Source organism: Battus philenor, unplaced genomic scaffold (genome assembly GCF_028537555.1).
Source record: "Battus philenor isolate CCGP_79_NKW_IND1 unplaced genomic scaffold, ilBatPhil1.0.hap1 SCAF_1, whole genome shotgun sequence".
NCBI lineage: Eukaryota > Metazoa > Arthropoda > Insecta > Lepidoptera > Papilionidae > Battus > Battus philenor.
The window spans coordinates 4,551,189-4,575,017 of record NW_027181661.1 but is presented as its reverse complement, the minus strand read 5'-3'; the positions used below and the strand labels follow the sequence as shown (position 1 = coordinate 4,575,017).

General features: G+C 34.4%; 1 protein-coding gene across 1 annotated transcript; it reads left to right on the top strand.

The window, feature by feature from the left end:
* Positions 1-12,696: 12,696 nt before the first annotated feature.
* On the top strand, positions 12,697-23,542 carry LOC137926897 (calcitonin gene-related peptide type 1 receptor-like). Its single transcript, XM_068770672.1, has 12 exons — positions 12,697-12,820; positions 13,350-13,476; positions 14,053-14,143; positions 15,173-15,264; positions 15,876-16,002; positions 16,313-16,414; positions 18,044-18,159; positions 19,335-19,408; positions 20,510-20,616; positions 20,965-21,072; positions 22,456-22,573; positions 23,434-23,542. Exons 1-12 carry the CDS (start codon positions 12,697-12,699, stop codon positions 23,484-23,486), a joined length of 1,239 nt encoding a protein of 412 aa, XP_068626773.1. The 3' UTR covers positions 23,487-23,542.
* Positions 23,543-23,829: the final 287 nt, after the last annotated feature.

Here is a 23,829-nt window from a genome sequence, read left to right as displayed (position 1 = left end):
GGCAGCCGATGCGTAGCAGCGTCATGACTGTAAAACTTGCTGACGGTGTAGTGCGTGACGTGACAGTCAGACTGGTGGACGTTGTGGTGATGCTCGCGGGCGCATCAATACCTATCACATTTATAATTTTTCCAGATGCAGTTAACAATGAAACATTGCTAGGCATTGATTTTATACGTAAAGCTGGTTTGGTTATTGATGTTGTGATTTTTAATGAAACGTGGTTCACAGCTGATCAACCTCAGGTCATTCACCCCTTGCGTTGTGAGAAATCACGTAACTTCATCGGGTGCGCCTCTGCCGACATGTTGCGTTCGGACGAGGGTATGATGCTGTCACCACCTGAAAGAGAAAGCCTTGCGCAGACATTGCAGGAATACGAGGACATTTTCCGAGAAGGGGGAGGACCGACGTCGTTCGCTGAACACCGCATTGACACCGGCACCCACCTGCCGATCGCCGTCCCGCCGTACCGCCTGACGCCTGCGAAAAAAGAAGTTATGGAGGCTGAAATTAATAAGATGCTGTCGGAGGGTGTCATCGAAGAGTGTGAGTCTCCGTGGGCAGCACCAGCGCTGTTGGTACCTAAAAAGGATGGGTCCTACAGATTTTGTGTGGATTATCGCAAATTGAATTCCGTCACAAAGGTTGACTCCTATCCGCTTCCGGTGATCGACGATCTACTGCAGTATACTGGCAAAAGTTGTTTCATGAGCACCATCGACCTCAAGGCAGGTTACTGGCAGGTTGCTGTCAAGGAAGAGGATCGCGACAAGACCGCCTTCGTGTCACCATTTGGCGTTTTCAGATTCAAGCGTATGCCTTTTGGCTTGCGCAACGCTCCAGCGACGTTCCAGCGTCTGATTGACAGGTTTCGTTCAGGGTCTGCTTTAAAAGGCGTGACTATTTTAGGTTACATAGACGACCTCATCGTGATCTCTGAAAACTTTGCTCAGCATCTACAGGATCTTCGAGCTGTTTTCGATCGCCTTCGTGTCTTCAGCCTGTGCGCCAATCGAGCTAAATGCGTGTTTGCTAGAGAAAGTGTTAAGTATCTAGGTCACGTGATTTCGTCTCAAGGGCTATCGCCGGATCCTGACAAAATCAGCGCCATCGTCGATATGAACGAGCCAACGAATGTGAAGCACTTGAAATCCTTCTTACAGACGTGCTCGTGGTTCCGCAAGTTCGTGCCGAACTTCGCAAAGGTTGCGCAACCATTGACTATGCTGACGAAGAAAGATCAGTCTTGGTTGTGGGGCGAAGCTCAAGTCACCGCGTTCTTGGAACTTAAGAAATCACTTACCTCTTCTCCAATCCTCATCCAGCCAGATTATAGTCTTCCTTTTGTGCTTAGGACTGACTCGAGCAGCTATGCTCTAGGTGCAGCTCTCTTGCAGGGGGAGTCGCCGCGCGAGGAGCGTCCGATCGCGTACGCCAGCCGCCTTCTGACTTCGGCGGAACGAAACTACTCAACTACCGAGCGTGAAGCTCTTGCAGTTGTGTGGGCAGTCGAGAAGTTCCGCGGCTACATCGATGGTCATCCCATGCGCGTCGCCAGCGACCACCAGCCCTTGAAGTGGTTACTAACCTTGAAGTCTCCTGCAGGTAGATTGGTCCGTTGGGCTATGAAGTTGCAGTCTTTCGATCTCCAAGTGGACTACACCCCAGGAAAGGCAAACGTCATCGCAGATTCTCTCAGTCGACCGCCATGCGTTGAGGAGGCTCGAGATGCTTGTGGCGTCTGTACGGTGGTGGTTGAAACGCCACGATGGGAGGCAACCGCTCTTCGTGAAGATCAGCTCGCAGATCCTGAAATCGCGAAGATTATCCTGGGCCTGGAGGGAAAGGAAGAAGTGGAGATTTGTAGGTGGACAGATAGAGGTTATCATATGTCAAAGGGGATACTTTACCGATATACAGAAGCAAAAACGGAAGAACCGCAGCTTGTTGTACCAGTCAACCGTCGGAAGCAAGTTATGGTTGAATGTCACGACGCTGCAACAGCTGGTCACGGTGGTGTTGATAGGACTTTGCATCGTATTTCCCAGCGGTTCTATTTTCCTGGAATGCGTCGTTTTGTAGCGGAGTATCTCAATTCTTGTACTGAATGTCAGCGTTACAAGCCTTCAAATGAGAAGCCTTCAGGCTTGTTGCAGACTCCAGTACCCGCACAGCGCTTCGAAGTTGTAGCAGTAGATTTGTTCGGTCCACTTCCTAAGGGTCCCAAGGGTGAACGTTGGGTCCTTATTGTCGAAGACACCGCCAGTAAGTGGGTAGAGCTGTTTGCGCTTACTGAAGCTACTGCTGAAGCTTGTGCTAAGATCTTGATAGAGGAGGTTTTCCTTCGTTTTGGTGTTCCTAGGCGATTAATTTCTGACAATGGTGTCCAATTCGTCGCCGATGTTATGCAGAAAGCTATGTTTGTTTTGGGTGTTAAGCAGAATCTGGTGCCCCTGTATCATCCAGAAGCGAATCCTGTGGAGAGGAAGAACAGGGACCTTAAGGTGCAAATGGCTATCCTCGTGGAAAATCACCATCAAAAATGGCCTGAAGCTCTGCCATTTATTCGTTTCGCTTTAAACACATCGTTGACAAAAGCAACCCAACAGACTCCTGCATACCTGACTTTTGCTCGCGAACTTCGCTCACCAATTGCAGCTCAGACGGACTTGCGTGCAGTTGTCGAAGCGGAGAACTACGTGCCGCAAATCACACCTTATCTGCTAAGACTCGCAGATACTCTCCAGTCCAGCAAAGAAAGTATTGAACACCAACAAGACCTCCGCAAAGCTGTTAAAGATAAAATTCGTAAAAGTGACAGTCTCGACGTCGGCGACCTCGTATTGATGAAAACGCACGTTCTCAGCAACTCTGCAAAAGGAGTCAGCGCTAAGTTCGTACCTAAACGAGACAGGCCTTACGTCGTTCAGAAGAAAGTTAGCCCAACTACGTACCTGTTAGCGTTTCCTGATAAGTCCGACATTACCATTGGGAAGTATCATGTCTCTGACTTAAGACGCTATCATTCGCGAGAGGGTGAATGCACTGAGATTCCTGAGCCTGTGGCTCCAAAACGTCCTCGCGGCCGACCGCGAAAGCTTGTGTCGGTTTGACCAGTTGTGAGGTCACTGGTCCTGGTCAAAAGGGGGAGTATGTAATAATATTGCTATATAAAAAGCCGCCAGATGTGAAAGTTCCCGCGGACGTCGTCACAACGCTCAACCTTTTGTTTGTCTCGCCCACTCGTCTCGCTCACTCGCACGGCGTGCACGATACGCGCTCTTGCTTGCTCTTGGCAGGTAGCCAAGACGCGCAGCACGTGCGCCCGCGGCCGTTGGAGTTCTGGGAGTCGGATTTGAGCCATGGTTCGATGCGCAACCGCGCGTAGGCGAATTATTCATTTTCCGCGCACAAATTGTTTTAATAATTAAATAAACGTGTTTCCACATCACACTCTTATATAAACAACAAGATTGCGATGCGACGAACAAAGCGTTATCCTCGTACATACGCCTTATCTTCAAAAGGTTATTAATAAATAATAAATTATATACTTTATAATATTATTATTATATATGACGATTATTATTATTTATTTATTTAAAATTACAACATATTTACTTCTAATATTTCATTGTTAGCTATACTAGTTATAAACTGTGTTACAGCAAACCGCGTACCTTTCCAAAATAGTGACAACATTAAATGAATACATCTGACGGTTCAAATGTATTACATGTAGCGTTTACGCTTCATACTTTCGAACACTACACTTTTGAATGCTATATCATTGTTGTGCCTTCGAACTCAAATTCGAACGCCGTTGTGGTCAAGTGGTCGGAGCCATTGTATTCCGGTTAAAAGTGTAAATTGTAAATAGCCTTTGTAAACATTTAAATATATATCATCTCAATCCCACTTCTGACACCACACCTCCTCCACCATCATGACTTACTATCATCGAATAATACATGCTCGGATATAAAATCACCTACAACCACTAATTGTGTATATTGATGACCTCCGCTCAGTAAAGGGAAAGGTACAAGCTCGGGTGGTAACTCACCTCTAGCCACTAATCGGATTAATTGTCATGGCTCTCGTTTGAGGGGGCCACCCTTACCGCGTCCTATTTTTGGGAAATGAACCTGGATATAAACCTTTTTATTTTCACCCTCTCTAAAAAAAGAGAGAGATCTTTCGTATTTTCTATCATTCTCACAGCATTTACACGCAATCGCGTTTATTGTTGAACCTACGTAATCCGAGATCGACGGCTCCCCCCTGAATTATCAACGCCTAAACAGGTAACTCATACAGCCCGAGGATGCAGCCCGAACCGCCTCTTTTGTTTATGCGAAGAAGAACCCCTCCCGCCTCCTCCGTCTCCGGTTACGTCAGCCTGGGCAAAACCACTCTACCCGAAGGGCAGCCCGCCGCCCTCAATTTTTATGAAGCTGCACAAAGGATGAATCAGCTAGCAGCGCAACTTCAAACACATCAAATATAAATAAACAAGCCGTGGCTTCGTGCATATTGAATGCAGCTCCGGCGTGGATTCTTTCGGCCGCCGGGAAGTTTTGTTTCGCCGAGCCACTACGGAATCTTATCGCATCAATCGTTTGTAAATATATTAAACCTGAGGAGGGACATGAATCTTCTCAATAAAGTAGTAAGGACTCTTAAAATAAAATTTTACAATTTATTTTACAAATTTTATCATTTGACTTGATTTTGAATGTTTTATTTACGAATTTTTAGGGCCAATTCAGAAATTTTTATCCAAATAAAAGACGAACAGCAATTGGTCTGAGCTGTTGGAATAAGTCACCCTTGCATAGAGTTACAGAGGTAGCCTAGTAATAAAAAAATCTATAATCTAATATTTAATTAGGTTTACATTTAAATATAAAATATTTTCACCCGGAGTGTAAAGATATTTTTAGTAAATTATAACGTTTGGTATGTTCGAACGAATAATATATTGAATACGAATAATTACGTGGAATTATGAAATATCCACGTAATAATTTCCTCGAATATTGCACGAATGATGCTTTCGCTGAACTTTAGCATAATACGAATATGAAAACCGTTGAAAGAATTTTACAATAGATTTCCGAAAACATGAAATAAAACGAATTCAATACGCAGTAACTCATTAATAAGGAATTAAATGAGTTACTGCGTACTGCTGCTTTCCCTTTATATCTTAAAATATTTTTTTTTAAATATAGAAATTAAGAATAACATAAATTTGTTACTCTGTGTTTTGAACTATCGGGATGTGTGCATAATTAAAAAACTGGTTTAAAATAAATTACTCGTTATCAGTTCTTTATTCCCAAGATAGAACAAGTAATACAAAAAAATCAAAAGCGCTTCTGATAAAAACATATAGCTTTGTAAGTGGTATTAGGCGCTGCAAGAGTCTGAAAAAAAAATTCATCAGAAAATAGTTCACCTGGCCATAATTACTTTGCTTTAATTTGAAAATCTCAATTAGTTATTGTCGTTTTCTCATCCGATATAACAACCAAGAAATATACATATTTAAAGTAGATATTCCAATAACAAAAAAATTAAATTATATCTAATAAATAGTATTTTCTCTGTTGCGTTTCTTCTTATCTCTATAGTTTAATAAGTTAATACTAAAACCTGGGATGAAACAAAGTCAAAAAAAATTCTATGTAATTATAGGTAAGTTTCACAAAAGACTCAGATATTTAATTTGTACTGTGATCCGTTTTACAATATATACAACTGTGATGCAATTAAACTTAGGCAATGCTCGCTGTACGCGGATTCAAGTCGAACTGTCAAAACAATACAGCTATAGGGTTGGTTTTAACTATACTCCCGACGACACCCACATCTTTCCATTAAACAATAGTGTCCCACATCTATAAAGGTTTTAAACAGGAAGTGTCCTAAAGCACATCTTACCCTACCCATTACATTTTTAATTTAAATAAATATTTGCCTCTCCACTAAATAATTATGTTTATAATATTAACTGAATATTAACAAAGTCTAGCATTTCTTAATCGTATTCTTCCCCTCGTATAAGGGAGTCATTCTTGCGAAAACTTGTTAGCAAGAACGTCATTCAAATCATTCGATGCATTAATTATGCTACATTAAGTCGAAAGCCAACGGCTTGTTTTAACGTGTACACGATTGGACGTAATAAAAATACATACAATTAAAATCTCTTCAGAAAACACAATATTTAGTTTTTTGGTTAAAATTTAAGGGACTAAAATAACTATATAATTACTATTAGAAATGATAAGGTATAAATAAAAGGTTTTCGGAATTTTTAAATTAAAAAAAAAAGTTTTTTCATAAGCTTAGCTTATTATATTCACAATACGACACGTTCTTACTCGAGAAGTCGCTGTATTAGTAACGATCTTTGAGAGCGGTCTTCGTCTTGCAGTGAGGGTGCTCCAAATTTATTAATTCATTATCTATTAAATATAAAGTAGCAACTGGCCTACCCAGTGGTAGAGGATTGGTGATTTTATAGCTGAAGAAGATATATTCCTTTGTAATAAGTAATAAATAATAAGTAACAGATGAACTGTAGTTAACCTACCTAACTACTTTTTCGAAACAAAAATCATTTTAAAAAATGTTTTTTTTTTTTCTGAAAAATTGGTCGTCGTTTGTAACAGAGCTTTTTTCAAGTCACTTTCTAAAGGTCAACTGTTAATTCTATAAATAAAAATACATTACTTTAGTTCTTGTAAGCTTCATATTATTGAAATAGGCCCGACATCTGTTTAAGTATAAAATCAGCAGTTTATAACATTATATTCCAAACACTTTCAAGAACAATTATAAAACCGTAAATAATTTAACCCACTTGAATACCAAAATTAATATGTTTTGACTATACGGTAGACTGTTGTTTAAAATAAAAACTGTACAGAGAAACAAATTATCTAAACAAATACTTTATCTTAATTATAAATGGTGCGCGTAAAAGTAAACTAAGACCGGACGATGAAACCTTTTATACGCGTGATCAGCAGAGCTTTTTCCTCGTGGTAAACGATTATGAAATTTACACCCTTTACTTAAAACACAACATTGTCAGTAATTTTAGACTATTAAATTCATATTTAGAAGATATGTCTTAAATGACTTATCGATTGAAATATAACTTGGTAACGATTTCCGGTAAAGCTTGTACAAGCAATATTGATAAATAAATCGAAAATGCGGTAGTTTAATGTTTGTGACAATCTTGAAAATACTTATTTTTACCTGACCAATTATACTTCGTTGGTTAATGTGTTGAAAGTAACAACATTATTTATTAATGCACCAAAATAGAAGTAACAATGTGGTCGTGTTTTTTTTTTAATCTTTTTTTTTATGAAACTTCGAATTGATTATTCATAGTAAATACAAGTATACCTCTATCTGATCAGGTAGTATAGGCATGTATATATACTCTAACTGATTATATATACAAACTAACGCTTTCAAATCATAGCCGTCGGGGCGTTTTTATATACAAAAGTCGTATCGAAGAGAAAAGCTATACATAATCACTGGCACTCGACAATAGTAGGGATAGCTGCCAAAATCAGTGTTCTTACCGACGTTGTCGTAGCAGAACATGTTTTCGGTTATGCAAAGACCTCGCAAAGTTTCTTAATCGATTCCACGTCTGTGAAGAAAAATTTCGGTTGTGACGTCAAATTAAATATTATTCTTGCGTTTTATACAATTTTGTTTAAAAAAAGGGAATTGATCTTATCATTGTCGACATTTTTCCTCCAGCAAACAGTAAGTAATGTATTTTCTTGCTTAATTCTTTATTCAGATTTCGAGATAGGATTATAAATATTAATAAAACTTTTAAATAGTTTTTCTTGGAGATTTGAAGCCTTTATATGCGGTTTTGCTACAGATACTATTCCAGAAACTTCGGAATAGACTGCGGACACTACCGTATGTAAGACCCCTTGTGATTGGAATTATTATAGTAAAACGTTCTATACTGCTTTTAATATTCACTTATTTATTTTCAATGATGCGATTTCTTGATACAATTTTTTTTATCACTTGCCTTTTGCTTACTTTCCACTGCTGGAAAAAGAGCATCACAAAACGTTACTTGATATAATCCAAACAAGCGCGGAAAAATTTATGTCAAATTTCTTTTTTTTTTTTTTCCTTTCTAAACTGAATTCCTCATGAATATCAGAATTGTAAACCGAATCATTAATTCAAAAATGTTTAATTATTTAATAAAAGTTATTTATTTTTATGTAAAATATTATTTATGTTAATTAATTGTCTTAACAAGTAATTAAGCTGCAAATGTTGTAAAACCACAATGTAAATTGCATCAAAATTTATATGTCAATTGTAAATTATTTCCTCTCTATCTTCACACTAGCATGTCTTTCCTCTCATATTTTTTTTAAAGAAAAATAGAAATTAATATTTGCAATAAATAAATTACTTTTACACTTTTGTATTGACGCTCTACGAAATAAATCTCAAACATTGATATTATAAATCTATTTCGCAGGTGTACTACTTTACGCCTGAGTGAAGACATTTATTTATTTATCTCGAACTTTCTTGTGTAAATCGTCGTTCTTACGGTTTATATTTCGACCGTTCTCTGAGTGATCTACACTTAAAGGTAATTTAGTTTAAGATTTAGCTTTGAAAGGTGTACCGTAATTAATTTTACATAGTATTATTTTTCATGCCACTTCAGATGTGGAATTCTTTTAGAGTACGGCGGCTATCTTGGTTTTAATTATATATCCCTTGTCTGTTCTCTCTTTCTGATGCAATGTCGCAGCGAAACTGCGAACATAGACCGCTCCATTCCTCTCTCGATAATCTTGAACCTTCTGATAAGATCCATCGTCTCATATCTATAGGTCATCACCGAAAACACACACTGTTCATAGACATCCATCTTCAGAAATTGTGGTATTTTAGACGAAAAGATATTTTTGAGCTTCCCGGAAACTACTCATCTGAATTAGACTTTTATACTATATAATTTTAGGGTTCAATACCAAGCAACAAATACCGTCAAAGCTGTAAGAACAGACAACAAACAATTCACTATTTTTTTAACGATGGTACATAACAAAATGCCCTTTGTCTAAACTTTGACACTAAAAAGGTTTAGATCTTTTTTAAAATTATAAACTTACTGAAAAGGTTAGATCTTTTTAGTATCAAATTTCAAAGTAAACCTTCTTATCTTGTCACTAGATATTCGTTTATAATTCAAGATAGTTGACCTAAAATTACTTTATTTAATTATATACATATGTATAAATATATGTATTTGTGTGTATATATCATTGTAAATATATTACAGACGATCAGTACATGTTGTTTCAAAGAATAGAGGAAAATTAAAAAAAATACATTGAAAAATGAAAGTAATGAGTCGAAATCTATGAAACAGTTTGGGCTTAATCCCTTAACTGTTGCCCATCGAATTGACAGCTAATACATAGTGGTCTTTCAATACATTTGTCCGTATGTAGACGTATCAAGTGCGGAAATGTTAGACAAAATAACAAACTAACGTATGTATGCAATACATTACAGATTTATTTACACCTCGGCCGATGATCGTAAAACAAATAGAATTTATTTTCATCGGCATTTCAGGGTTAAAACTCATAAAGTTATTTCATTGAATGTATTGAAGTGAAGCAATGAAATGCGTGTAAGTTTTTCTGTCATATTTGTTATTCAAGTGTCACTATAATTAATAAAACGTAGGGGTTTTAAATCAAATAATAATTAATAAAGACTACTAAGTGATACCAACTTAATGGCCTTTCCGCGTTTTGTTTTACTTCCAAAACTTTTGATTCTTCGATAGACTATTTTGTCGCTTATTTTGTATTAAGTATAATACAAATAATAACAGAAAGGTTCCAGGAAAATGCTGGATGCCGGCAACGCAAGATCTAAAATAAAATCTAAATAACAATCTAAAATAAAAAATAAAATAAAATCGTAATGATCTTCGAGAAAAACTTGTGCTTTGCAATGAGCGTTTATCGGGTGATATAACGATGGTATAATAATTTAAAATCTAAAATAAACACTGTTCTCGGCGAACACGACAAGAGGGGGGAAGTTCTTAGAAAACGCCCTGTAATAAATTATACTTAAATAGATATAAATTTATAACAAAAGACGTTATTAATATGCGTAAGTAAAACACCTTCGCATGCTTGTCCTTGACGGGTAAGACAACGTGCGTCACCTATGCATCGATTATAATCCTCCATTATATTCCATAGGGCGGCAAAAACGTCAGACTTTGTATTAGATTACATTTCTATTCTTTGTTCAAATAGAGCTTTTAAGCGTCTTCTTCGTTATATAAACAAAAGTTTTCAGGGATAATTCTCCCAATCCGTCCAAGTCGTTATATGAAATTGAAATTTGACTAAAAGTGGCTAATTATTAGAAGCTCTTGCTAGTTTCAACCTTTGCCAGTGGTAACCCGACTTAAGGGCCTGAGACTTGCGACTGTAGGTCACGGGTTCGGTTCCCAGGATACAATCTTATGTTTAATTCACACTTTGTGCATTAAATATATAGGATTGCCACTGCTCACAAAGAAGTTTTCAGAGGATGAAAAACAGCGTTCTCTGCCTATCATAATACAACATTGCGAACCAACCCATCAACTCGCCGACCAAGGGTGGCGATTATGATATATCCCTCTATAGATATGTTTATAGGAGGCCTATAGGCCTTGCGTTTATGGACATCGTATTTAGATACGATCGCACCTTTATATATATACATTAGTGTATATATATAAAGGTGCGATCATGATGATCCAAAATAAAGTTGGGTTACCGTGAAAACTAACATTAAATTGAGCAAGTAATTCATATCATTGTTTACTATAATAATATTATTACCTGAAGCAGTTTTTGTTTTTCAATTTCAATTCAAATAAATTTTTTTCAAATCAATTTTAAATTAAGTACTCTAATAAGGCACTTCATAACCCGTAACGCTCTAATTCAATTACATTAGATAAATGCATAATTAATATTTTCGAATTATATTTAATACGTATGTATTAGTTTTTTTGGTGTGGATGGGTTTTATTAAACACCTTTTGGTGGGTAATACCGTGACACCTATCTTTTCTTTCAAATATTGGTGCTGCATACGAAACGCCTGTATTTGCTGACTATCAAAAAACCACCTAAACTATTAGGATGTATAAAATAATTATTTTTTAAATAAAATTATATATCTTTATTCAAGTAAGCGTTTACATGCGCTTTCGAATCGTCGATTATTTTATTTGATATTTTAAGTAGTAAGCTGCCACTGGCTTAATAGTTTTTATTTGCTTTTTAATTAAATTAAACAATTTTGCATTTTTTTGCAATTTCTAAACTAAGTATAATATTAACCATATAAATGAGTAAAAGCCATTAAATTTTATAATAATATAAGTTTAATAATCATTTTTTAAATATACATTTAAAACAATGAAAAGAGAGGTGTAAGGTATTTTGTGGAACTTTATTATGGATACACTCAGACCTGTGAAGAATTTGTTAACTATTTAAAAACGAAATTTATTTCTGTTACCATTTTTAACAATATTTAAATAAATACGTATTGTAAAGCAGCCCATAGAACACAAATACCAATATCATAGAAGATTGAACCACCTCAGAATGTTAAGGGTTCCAAATTCCGCTTCATCTGAGAAGAGCCCACAACAATCATATTTATGAAAATAGTAGTAAATCAATTCACTCCCAAACTTTATTACCACGTAAAAGTTTCTTGGCGGTATAATAGGAATAAACTCCTTAATTTAGATAAATTAATTTAATAATTAAATAAAAAATAATTATACCATTCTTCCTTTTAATAAAGACAGTTTTCCATAAAAAGTTACGTATTGAACTGATTACGTAAGTACGTACGTACGAACACTCTTATAGAGAATTCCATTCACAGAGTATGCAAGTCTGATCTTAAACATGTGCTTGGAGGCAAGGTATTGTTTATTACAGTGTCATTGATACGTACGAAGTAAATCTCAATTTACCAATTAGACGACGACAGCATCGAGGTGCATTAACAACAAACGTCTATTAAACGCGAAATAGTTTGGAATTCTAATGTAAATATCGGATATATTTAATAGGAGCTTCTTTCAAAAAGTACATTCAATCGAAATTTTACGTTTTACCAATTATTAACTTCAAAATGTAAACAACGATAACCGAAAGGTGAATTTTTTGGGTGACCTTTACCATGTTATTAAAATGCATTTTAAAAATCTGAAATTAGGCACCGGATAGCGATCGATAGATCAGCGGGTAAAAGTTCGTTAGAGCTAAATCGTATTATTGCCAGAAGGTCAATGTCACGTCACGAGCTTGGTTAGGTAATGAATTTATCGTTAAATAGTGCACGCATGGACCCCTGCTCTGTCTCATCATCACCATGCACTATGATAATAGCTAAAATTAACTACAGATACATACAGTGTAAACAAAAGCATATTTCCAGAAATCATTCATTATATATATATATCTTATATCAAAAATTCTTTTTATGAAATAATTGTCAATACTTTGATATCTTTTTCCTTTTTAGACCTCAAGTGTACTAATATAAATACTCGTAAATATGAAAAAACTGAACAAGACTTCCACCGAGGAATTTAAAAACTCCACGGTGTATCAGTTTTTCAACAAGTTAATGGAAGAGTGCTACTCGTCAACTGCGTCTAAACCTACGCCACATGATCGCGGTAAATAATAAATTAACCATTTCTTCATAAGTTTCGTTATTGATAATTCTTACATATAGATAACACTCTTTTTATTTATATGATAGAAGATACGTTCGCTTAAAAAGTGAGTTCATTGAACTCAGTCGCAATGGCCAGTTCTGGCCTCATCGAAATCGTTGTTTTAGCCCATAGTCATTCACTGCATCCTCTGGAAACTTGTTTGTGAGCAGTGGCTATGCTATATAATTAATGCACAAAATGAGAATATTATAACATTGTGTTCTGGAACTAGAACAAGTGACCTAAGATCGCAAGTCTCAGTCTTCTGCCGCTGGGCTACCACTGCTCATCGGAATAATTAGGTACTATTATCAACACACTTCCTGGAGGCGTGTTGAGGATATTTAAAAACAGTAAAACACTTTATTCATATTTTGAAAAGAACACTCAAATTTCTGTTTATCAACAAAACCCTTGCCAATGACTAACATGTATTTAACAACTAAATTTAAGAATATTATGATAAATTAACATATGCTTGTGTCAGGATCTTTTTGCCCCCGGATCTTCGATGGTTTCACCTGCTGGGATGAAACACCAGCAGCCACCACTGTTTATAAGCCATGCCCTGACTTCATTGTTGGGTTTGACACACGTCGAACTTCTTTCAAAAGGTACAGTGCTTTTATGTTTAAGAATTCCTAATTCATTTGGTGTTTTAGGATTCACAAATAAATATCAAAAGTGGATAAATGATAATAAATCTGGAGCTATTAAGTAAACTTCATGTTGTTCTTTACAGAATTGCAATCGTTCAACTGATTATTTTGTAAGGATTTAATTAGTGATTTTTTCAAGACAAGCAGTTAAATAATTATTTTCCTTTTTTATAAGACAAATCAGCTACAATAACAAAAATTTCTTTGATACTAATAACGATAATTAGTTAAAATATACTAGTAAACTCTGAATTCGAAATTGTTTATTTAAAGTATATTATTTAAAACAAAAGGTTTCTCTAACAATTTACAAACTCCAAAAAAAATTATGTATGACCTTAAAACTGATCAGCACCTACAATTACGTTGTGAATCTTTTAACTGACACCCCACTAGGTGGATTAATGACATGAAAATCGCTAGATGCGGGCAGCGTAAGACTGGTCATAGTGGCGATCTTAAAAATAAAAAAGAAATAAAACTGCTATTTTATAACTTTAATAGAATTTTAATTCAATTTATCAACTTTAGGTGCTCAGAAAACGGTACCTGGGAACTTCATCCTGAATCACTTAAAGCATGGACCAACTACACTACTTGCGTTGACGTTGAAGATCTAGAGGTAAGTAATAAAAGAATGTTTTTTTTTAATTGTAGACTCCGAGCAGTACCGTTTTGTATTATCGACTGCTAGCTCGAACTTAGAGCGTCTTGAACGCTAACTTCGTAGGTTGTCATATAGAAACAGTTAACTTTTTTATTATTTAATAAACAGTCAGTCGACGTTATTATTATAACCTTCTTATGTTAAAGCATCTAATAAATACAATTAAAACTTTTGATAAGGTATTATTTTTTCTTCTTTTTTTCAACCGGTAAGAGAAACCTCTCTCAAAGATCGTCACGATGACTGGGGAATCCGCTGCTTACGTGCAGCGGCTTCTCGCGAATTTAATTATGTCGAGATTAACATATTTATTAAATATGTCCAAAAATGTCCTTGTTCTTTATTTAAAAAAGAAGATTTTGGGCCAATCAGAAGAGTTAATTTCTGAAACAATAACTTCTGTAAAAAATATACTTTTAACGAAAGCATTAACAAAACTTAAAGTTATCTGATAAATAATAATAATCGTATTAATTAACTAAACGTAATAACTAACTTAACCAAAACAGCAATGCTAAATAAAACAAGTGATATGTTTAACTTTTATAATTACCATTGTATATTTATTTAGGAAATAATTTATAATTATTAGAACATTATAACAGGTCGCCCTGAGAGCGATGGACAGGGCTCGGAGCATCGGGACGAGATCGAATAATAAATGCGATCCGCAGAATAATCCACCTCGCGGATGTACCTCGATTGTTTCTCGTCTGAACTGGTAGACGTGGAGTTGGTAGGCTCTTCATTAGGTAGACTGACGTCACAGTTAAGGTCACGGAATGCGCGAAATACGCTGGATGCGTGCAGCGCAATACCGGTCTACGTAGTGATCTTTGGGGGTGACCTAAGTCTTGAAGTGGGCATCTGTCGCCTGATGCAATGATGATGATAACAGAAAATCGATTTAGAATTTATGGAAAATCGCAATAACTTTTAATAAATGTCAAACATAAAGAATTTAAAGTAATTCGTTTATTTCAGTTTCGTAGCTATGTCAACGATATATACGTGACAGGGTACGCAATATCGATTGTAGCACTGATCATCAGTCTGATGGTGCTCAAGTACTTAAAGTAAGTTACATTTAACTGCTTCTCCGTAAGATTCTTTGATGATATCACTTCATAGCAAAATAATATCTTCATTATCCAATTGATCATATAGGCAATGTTTTAAAACTATTGTCATTGAAAATTATTTAACAGTAATTGATAATAATTTACTTTTTATATGTATCGTAAAGGTGATAGTGAGATTATACATACCAATTCAAGTATATATTCTATTTTTAAGTTGTCAACTTAAACTGAGAATAATACTTAGGCAAATTTGAATTAAAAAAATACAAAACATATATTTCAACCGTGATGAATAGAGACACGGCATACCGGTTCAGTTTTTTGTAATATGCAAAAAATTATTGAGATAAAAGTACGTGTCCCCAAAAATTATAGGGGAATGAGCAGTTTCTAAAAATGGAGGCCATTAAAAAATAAAGACGAGTATGAACTCGGTCTAACAAGATTAAAAATGAAACCGCGGTACCCTGAGAGCAAAAATTTTTAAACTGATGAATCACACGACGATGTTCAAACTGCATACTCTCTTTACAACAATATTGTGTTCTATCGCGTACGCCATTTGAAAGCTTCAACAATTATATCACATATCTCTTAATACACAGAGCTCTCCAGTGTACCCGCGTAAGCATCCACATGCAGCTTTTTATTTCCTTTACTTTCCACAACGTGCTTTGGATAATCTGGTACAAGTGTGTTGTTAGCCGTGTGGAGGTTGTGAAGAATAATACTGTGAGTTATCCTTTTTAACTACTATAGACTTATATGCGAATAATTTATAATAAGTTTAATGTTTTTTTTTTCTTATTAAAATTCATTCATATTGTTTTGTAACATATTATTCGTATTTATCATGTGGTTTCCTTTGTAACTTAATACGTTCACTGCGTGGCACTAGAACCTGTAACGTAGAAAGTTCTTTGTGTATCTTACACAAGTATAAATATTCGTTTCCTGCTAAAAATTTGTAAAGAATGAAGAAGTTTTTGTAAAGAAAGTTCAGTCACTATTACAATATTAACACATTTCATTTATCTGTCAGGAATGGTGTCAAGTTCTGCATGTTCTTACAAACTATTTTATGCTGGCGTCCTATATCTGGATGTTTTGCGCTGGATTGCATCTGCATCTATCCCTTGTCGTGGTAAGTCTATCTTCTTTTAGTCTTTTTTTTAAGACTATGCAAATATACCACCAATATGTTACCACGAAACACGAAGCTCGTGTTTTATAGTTGCACGCTTTGTAAAAGTTTATTAATACTGATGTGATTGTGTATCAGCTTTTTCCCTTCGGAAACAAGATTTTTGTATTTCGATTTTCCGATACTTCATTCATATAAAGAACAAAAAAATTTAAACATAATTTTTAATGTTTTTGATAAAAGTACACGTTTAAATAATTCTCCCAAAAAAGAAAGATATTTTTTTAGAACAGAAATACTAATGCTGCTATATCTAGCATAAACAAATTACGCATTTTATAAGTAAGCGCAATTGTTATCGGTAGTCTTTATTATTTCTTTATAATTATAATAGGTGTAAATCTACTTTACCAAGAACAATATTAAATATTAGTATATAAGTCAATGTGAATTATTATTAAAAATTTTAAGACTTTCTGGCGATTTTGTAGTTGCTGTATATTTCGGTAAACAAGCTGATTTGTTAAAGGCCTGCAATGTATCAAAAAGTTCCTCAAAATTAACTTTTTAATTTTTTCATGATCTTACAAAAAGTTTCGATTATCGAAATAAGTACTAACCATTTTACTGTTACATTTGCTGGCCAGAGTTAATATAGCATTTTCTCTTTTTTTATAGTATTATGCGTCAAAAAATGCCAAAAAATTGTAAGGAGATATTTTGCATTGATTCAATTTTAATACATGTGCAAGTAACTATTTACGTACTAAATTTTTTTTTTATGAAACCATGAACTCTGAAAAAGGATAAACCGAAAAATAAACAAGTTAATAACAAATATTTCATTCCATTTAATCCAATAATTTCTTATTATCTGATTCACATTAGCACGCTTGATAGAATTGCTTTTCACCACTCCACATCAATAATTTCTACACACTATAACTCAATAATTAATCATAAGTTAGTTAAAAGGTTTTGTAAGTTTGTGTGACGTACTCCTTCAACAGCGCTAGAGGTCTAAAATTTGCATTCGTAGGCAGCGAGTTCGATTCCCGGGATACAATTTTATATAATTAACAATGTGCATTCATTATTAATGATTGCAACTGTTCCGAGATAAGTTTCCAGAGGATCGCCAGCAGCTTCCTCCCCTTACCATAATACGAAATTGCGATAACTATCCCGTCTGCCAAGCGTGTTGTTTAAGGTAAATCTTCTAATAAATATCTTTGGGTGAAGCCTATCACTTGCAGGTGGCGTTTGTGGGCTAAAACGACTACGACGGCTACTTCTTTACCTATGGTCCTATTAGAAATACAAGGGAGAGTCTTATGTCTAGTAGATTTAAGGCGTCTTATGGCTTAAAGATGAAATTGACTTCTTTATCTAAGCAAGGGTTAAGTGTAACATAGTTCTGGTAAATGTTCGAATTTCAAAATTATTATACAATACGTAAATTATTATACTTAGTTCCTAATTTTTACTAAGGCACGGCTCTCAAAAAAAAACTGTTGTAAAATATTTCTCTAACTACTATTCGTAAAGCAAAATATAGACAATGGATGACATTCTTTAAATTTTATTTTTAGATTTACGGTTCGCATTCCATCAAAAGACTTATTTCAGGTTTTCGTAAAGGAGAAAGCAGCAATGCATTGGTTCATGTGTCTTGGTTGGTTGCTGCCTGTGTTGATCATCGCTGCCTACGCCGCTGTGCGAATATTATCTGATGAAACTCAAAGGTATTCCAGTTACAAAAATAATCAGTTTTATTATATGTTTTTCAAATACATTTGATTCCGTTTTCGATTCCGTGAGTTCCCTCACGATCGACTATGAAATCGATCTAATAACGTTGTTACGTTATGAAGTGTTCTCCAGTCGATCAAATGCCTCTTTTGTGTGAATAATATTACTGATAAAATTAATATTTTATTTTGTATCTCATTTAATTGCTTTTATTAGTCCATTTTCTCTCGTGGGGAAATCTTGCTTGTATACCTTTCCAAAAAAAAGTAAAAATTATGCCGGAAATTTACCGGCTAAAACATCACAGTCTTCTTCTACTTTTACCTCTTTTCTTAAAACTACGGGAGAGCCTTCTACTACTACTGCAGTTCCAACTGAGTTGGACTATTATCTCAACTCCTTAGGGTAGAGCTGCAATCTCCACCCATTATCAATAACATCTTGCGCATCACTGCTGTGCCAGGACACACGGGTGGTGGATCTCCCAAATTTTGTCGTCAAGACCTTGCTATGGGAGTTGAAAAAGGGCCTGGTATGGCCGCCTTCGACGTCCTGGTCTCCGGCTACGGAGGAAGAGCTCTCACTTTCTTTTTCTCCCTCACTCTCTCTTCCCGCAGCCTACTTCTGCAATTTTACTTTATGGCAGAAGGCTATAGACCAGGGCCGCATGGCCGGTCGTTCTGTACCATTCATTGCCCTAATGAAGGGTGGCAATGAAAAATTATCCCCGAAATTTCAGTGAATTTTGGGTGCAGCTCAACACAAGCTGTACACTCCGTGAGGATGTACTGAGCCGTCTCTACCACAATAGCGATTATCTTAAAACCTCTGCTAAGGTTGGAAAGATCAAGGACAAAGAAGAAAAAAAATATAATTTAATTTATCATTATGTTATAATTTAATAAAATATATAATTAAGTTGTGAAAAATCAATGCTTTTTGGTTTTAGAAATGTTAATCCTTTAACATTTCTAATTGCCTAATAATTAAAATCAATTGTAATCTTGTTCTATTTCTGGTAATTAAAATATTAATATTTCATAGCTTATTAGTGTAGATTTATTTAATTATGATCGAAGCTATTTATATATTTTATTGCATCTACTACTCTCTATATCTATATAGTAGAGACAGGTTCTATTTAGTTTATACGAATGTTATTTTCAAGGTGCTGGATGGAATCGAGCAATATTAATTGGATTATCAACGTACCGGTTATTATATGTCTCGTGTCGTCCTGCGGTAAAGTATTATTATAACCAAAAACAAATTACATTTTCATTTTATACCGAGGCCAACTTTGAACGGCAACTCTAACGTAAACAGTGAATGTAAGCGGAAAAAGCTTTGACAGGTTTAATTACTATCCGTTGTACTATTCACTGTACCAATAAGCAGTCCTAAATTCACAAACATACATGTTATTGAATGTTTTCATTGTGCCTATGCGTTATTGGCTTTTGAACTTTCAGAGCTTTATGACACGCGTGTATTAAAATTTAAAGTGTGAGCCTAAATGTTAATAAAAATATAAATTTACTAAAATTAAAATTAAATTTACTTTAATAAAAATTATAATTTACCAATGTAAAATTTTAATACAATAATATCTACTAATGTGTACTTAATTCGCCCGGTAAGCCCAATAAGGTTAAAACTTTTTTTTAATAAACACTTAGCGTTCTCCGTTTACTGTATCTCTTCTTTTACATGCTTTAAAGCGTATTTATAGGGGAAATGCAAAGGGATATTACTCCAGGCATATATATATATATATATATATATATATAGCGTGTGTGTGTATGTTAATATATAATATTTAGATGCTATTTTATTCAATGACTTTTTGCCACATTACCACCTACAAGGTGACATAACAACGTATCGCGTTTTTGAGAAAAAGGGATTTGTAGTTTAAAACAAAGCCAATTTGACAGCCCTGTCTTGATGTTACTTGATCATCATCAAAGCATGCAGCTGTATGACGATGAAAGACTCAATTTCCTGCTTTAAAGCACAGATTAAATAAAAAGACGTCTTTTTGTGTCAAACATTTGACGTTGTTGAAAACCAAGAAGAATGTTATGATATTATTAAAGCCTTGCAATGATGAAGTGTAAAGATTAATTTTGTCAGATATTATCATTATTATTCATATAAAATTAATTGACATCATTTTTTTCACGTGTACTGCGAAAGACAGAAGTACTTTTGCCAACCGTGGCTGCTAGTTATTTTTAAATTTTCGATTGTTCTCGATGAATTAATCAAATCTTGTTGCTATTTTTATTGATAATGATGGGTTATCGAGGGATAATCAAATGAATATTTTAAATAACACAGTGTTCTTGGCTAACGTCTTGAGGGTTCTTGCTACTAAGCTGCATCCAGGACAGAATCGTACCCGGGCCATGACTGCTAAGAAGATCATTCGCGCCGCTTGTATTCTGGTAAGATATATTAGTCAAACATCGCCACTTCCTAGAAATATAGCGATGATACATGTGACCATGCTCCATTATACTAGTAGCTTCTTTATAGTGGTAAAGTTTATTAAATAAATATTAGTACAAAAACTAACTCAGTATAAAAAATTGTTGTCTGATATAATTTATTGACAATTAATTGTTTTTACTTTTCTAATATTCATGTTTGTGAAAGTGATCTCCAAAAAAAAAACGCCAAGTTTGTTAAAGGCTCTTTTTTATATACCTCTTATACCTTGAACATTTACATCCTGATTTCAAACAACGGTATATGTTCACATTTCGTTGTATATCCTGTTCTGTCTAATGCAGATTCCATTGTTTGGTCTTCACTTCTTGCTGATACCATTTCGACCGCCCCCGGAGTCACCTAGTGAGAAGTTTTATCAAATATTTGCGGCGATTATGACGAGCTTACAGGTAACAACTGTAAATCGAAGTTCTTCATCTTTGACACTAACTCTTACCCTTATTTACATTATTACCACGCTATATTCATTTGTTTACTTTTTGATTTTTTAAATTATTTACTCTATAATTTAAATATTTTTTCTTAAATAAAGTCTAAACTAGAAAACGAAACAACTTTAATTTGATAACAACAGATAAAAATTCAACTCTATATCATGATATCGTAAATAAAAAAATGAAGATCGTAGAGCTTGTATTATTTTAATTGAAATAATATCATATAAAAATCCTTATAGGACAAATTTTTCTTCTTCACCTGGAAACCATTACCGACTAAGGGCAGGCTCCTTTAATTCGGGTTCATAATTTTTTTGGCACTTTTTCATTTACTTTTTTAGGTTTCATCTATTTTCCTTGTTATATATTATTTTTATACTAACTTATGTTTTTCATAACATCTATTTTATGCAGTCAATTTCTCTACAATTTTTTACTATGTCAAACGACATTTTAATAATTTAAATATATTTTTTATATAGTAAAAAAACCAAATACGTTATTTCAGCAGTAAATATCAATTGTTTATTATTATTTTTAATAACGAAGATCGTAATAATTCTCCAAGCAATCTATCTCTATATCTAATAGCCGATCGGCCGGCAAGCTGACTTAGCGCTGCAGCATTCACGGTATTCACGGCAAAAAGACAAGATCGCGGATATATTACAATAGGACACCAGAGATTACCGGTTGCCCTGTATTTTGGAACTCCGCCTTGATCTCAGGGTTAAGTTAAGAATAAAGATAGAAGAAGGAAGTATTGCCTCTTTCAAGGGTAACTACAACCTGCACCCATCATTCCTAGAATTCGGTATAAAAATGATGTATAATGCAACAAAAGGAAACCAGATTTAGAAATAGAAAAAAGTTAACTTGCAAAAGTCAATAAAATAAATAAACATAATTTATACTTTAGGCCTAGGGAAGAAGTATTAAGAGTAAGGTTATTTTTATATAAAGTAGTAATATAGTGCCAAATAGTAAAATTTTAAGAGAAACCTAAATAAATTTACAGTCAAAAAGAAGAATCCCGGATAACGTTCAGAAAAGATCAATTGCTAGATTTAAATTCTCAAAAAACGACTGATAGAAGATTTTACACCTCAAGAACCACGTGTTTGTCTCCAGGCTATTCCAATTTTTATTAAACATGTAATTCGCATTATTTAAAAAATATTTAGTACCGCTGAGTTTCTTTCACCCGATTTTATTCGAAGGCAATTACTATACTAACAGGTTGTTGATTTAACTTGATGTGAATTAGAGGTGTAACCAATCGTATGCTCAATAAAGAAATTATGAATTCGAATTTTAATCAGCTTCTTTTAACAGGGTTTTTGCATGGCCGTGCTCTTCTGTTTCACTAACCAAGACGTGATCAACGCGCTGAAGAACCAAATAAACAAGATAATGTGTAAAAAAGAAGCACCGGCTACCACTGCTGCCACGAGTAATTATTATCTGTTTTTGCTACAAAAACATTTTTTGACAAGTAAATCATAAAATCTTTGATTTTATTTTACCTACTGTCTGTTACAATTTACTCGCAACTAAAGAAATAAAATTATTAATTTGGTTTTTTAAATAAATGCGTATGTTTGATACAATCAATGAAAGATTATGCTTTATCTTACCATAAAATTCTGTGGTGGACGCTCATTCCTTGCGTCTATATGCTACGAATCTTAAAGCAATCAGACTTTGTAAATCCAGCTTAAAGAAAGATGCGAATAATCGAATCCATTTCGACTGGGCAGCATTCGGAAAATAACCTAAAATCAACAATCAATGTTACCAGTTCTGTCTTACAGAATTGAAAATTGGTGTTTCAATTCGATCAATGCTCGGGATTTCTCCTCGAAGTTGAATCGAGAAATTAAGAGATAGGAGAAAAAAACTAAATTAACCGACATAACCCTGAAGATTGGCCGGTGAATTCGCAGTGGCCAAGCTACGCCGCGATCGGTATGGGTGGCCCTAAGATTCTGGAGTTGAGACCACGGATCGGCAAGAGTAGCGTAAGACGTCCATCTGAAGATGCCGGATGCAGACCTCTTCTAATTGATCTTGTTGAAAATCAAAATGGCTTGTAGCCGGATACAAGTGGTTGCCTTATGGTTCAATTGATATCAACTATGGTCAATAAAAATTATAAAACAAAAAATTCAATTTAGTAATATTGGATTTATACTCGAAATTGCATAAACCGAAACGGTTACTGGTACCCAATTTAATAGCAGTTATGTTATGAACATAAACCATTGTGAATGCGATTTGAAACTAATGTACATATTTATTTCTCTTTACCAGGGACCACTGCAGGCGAGAACGTGATGCTTGACACCCGAGAGGATGTCGTTTAAATGTTATAATATGTTCACGCATTATTACTTTTACTTTTATTTTAAAATATTGAAATCGTGCTAACATTCATATTAATTAATAAATAACAAAAAAAAATATTGATTAATGTTTTAAAATTGTCTTACTAACTAGCTCTAACTAGAATAAGATATTCTATATTTACTATAATATAATATTTAACAATCAATCTTTATAAAATGCAAATTATGCTATTGAATACTTGGTATTATTAACATTATGTATTAAAATTAATCAAACTGTTGATATTTAATAATAAACAGAGTATTATTAATACTTACCCATGATAATTACTGATTATAAGATTTAAAGGTTTTACTCAAT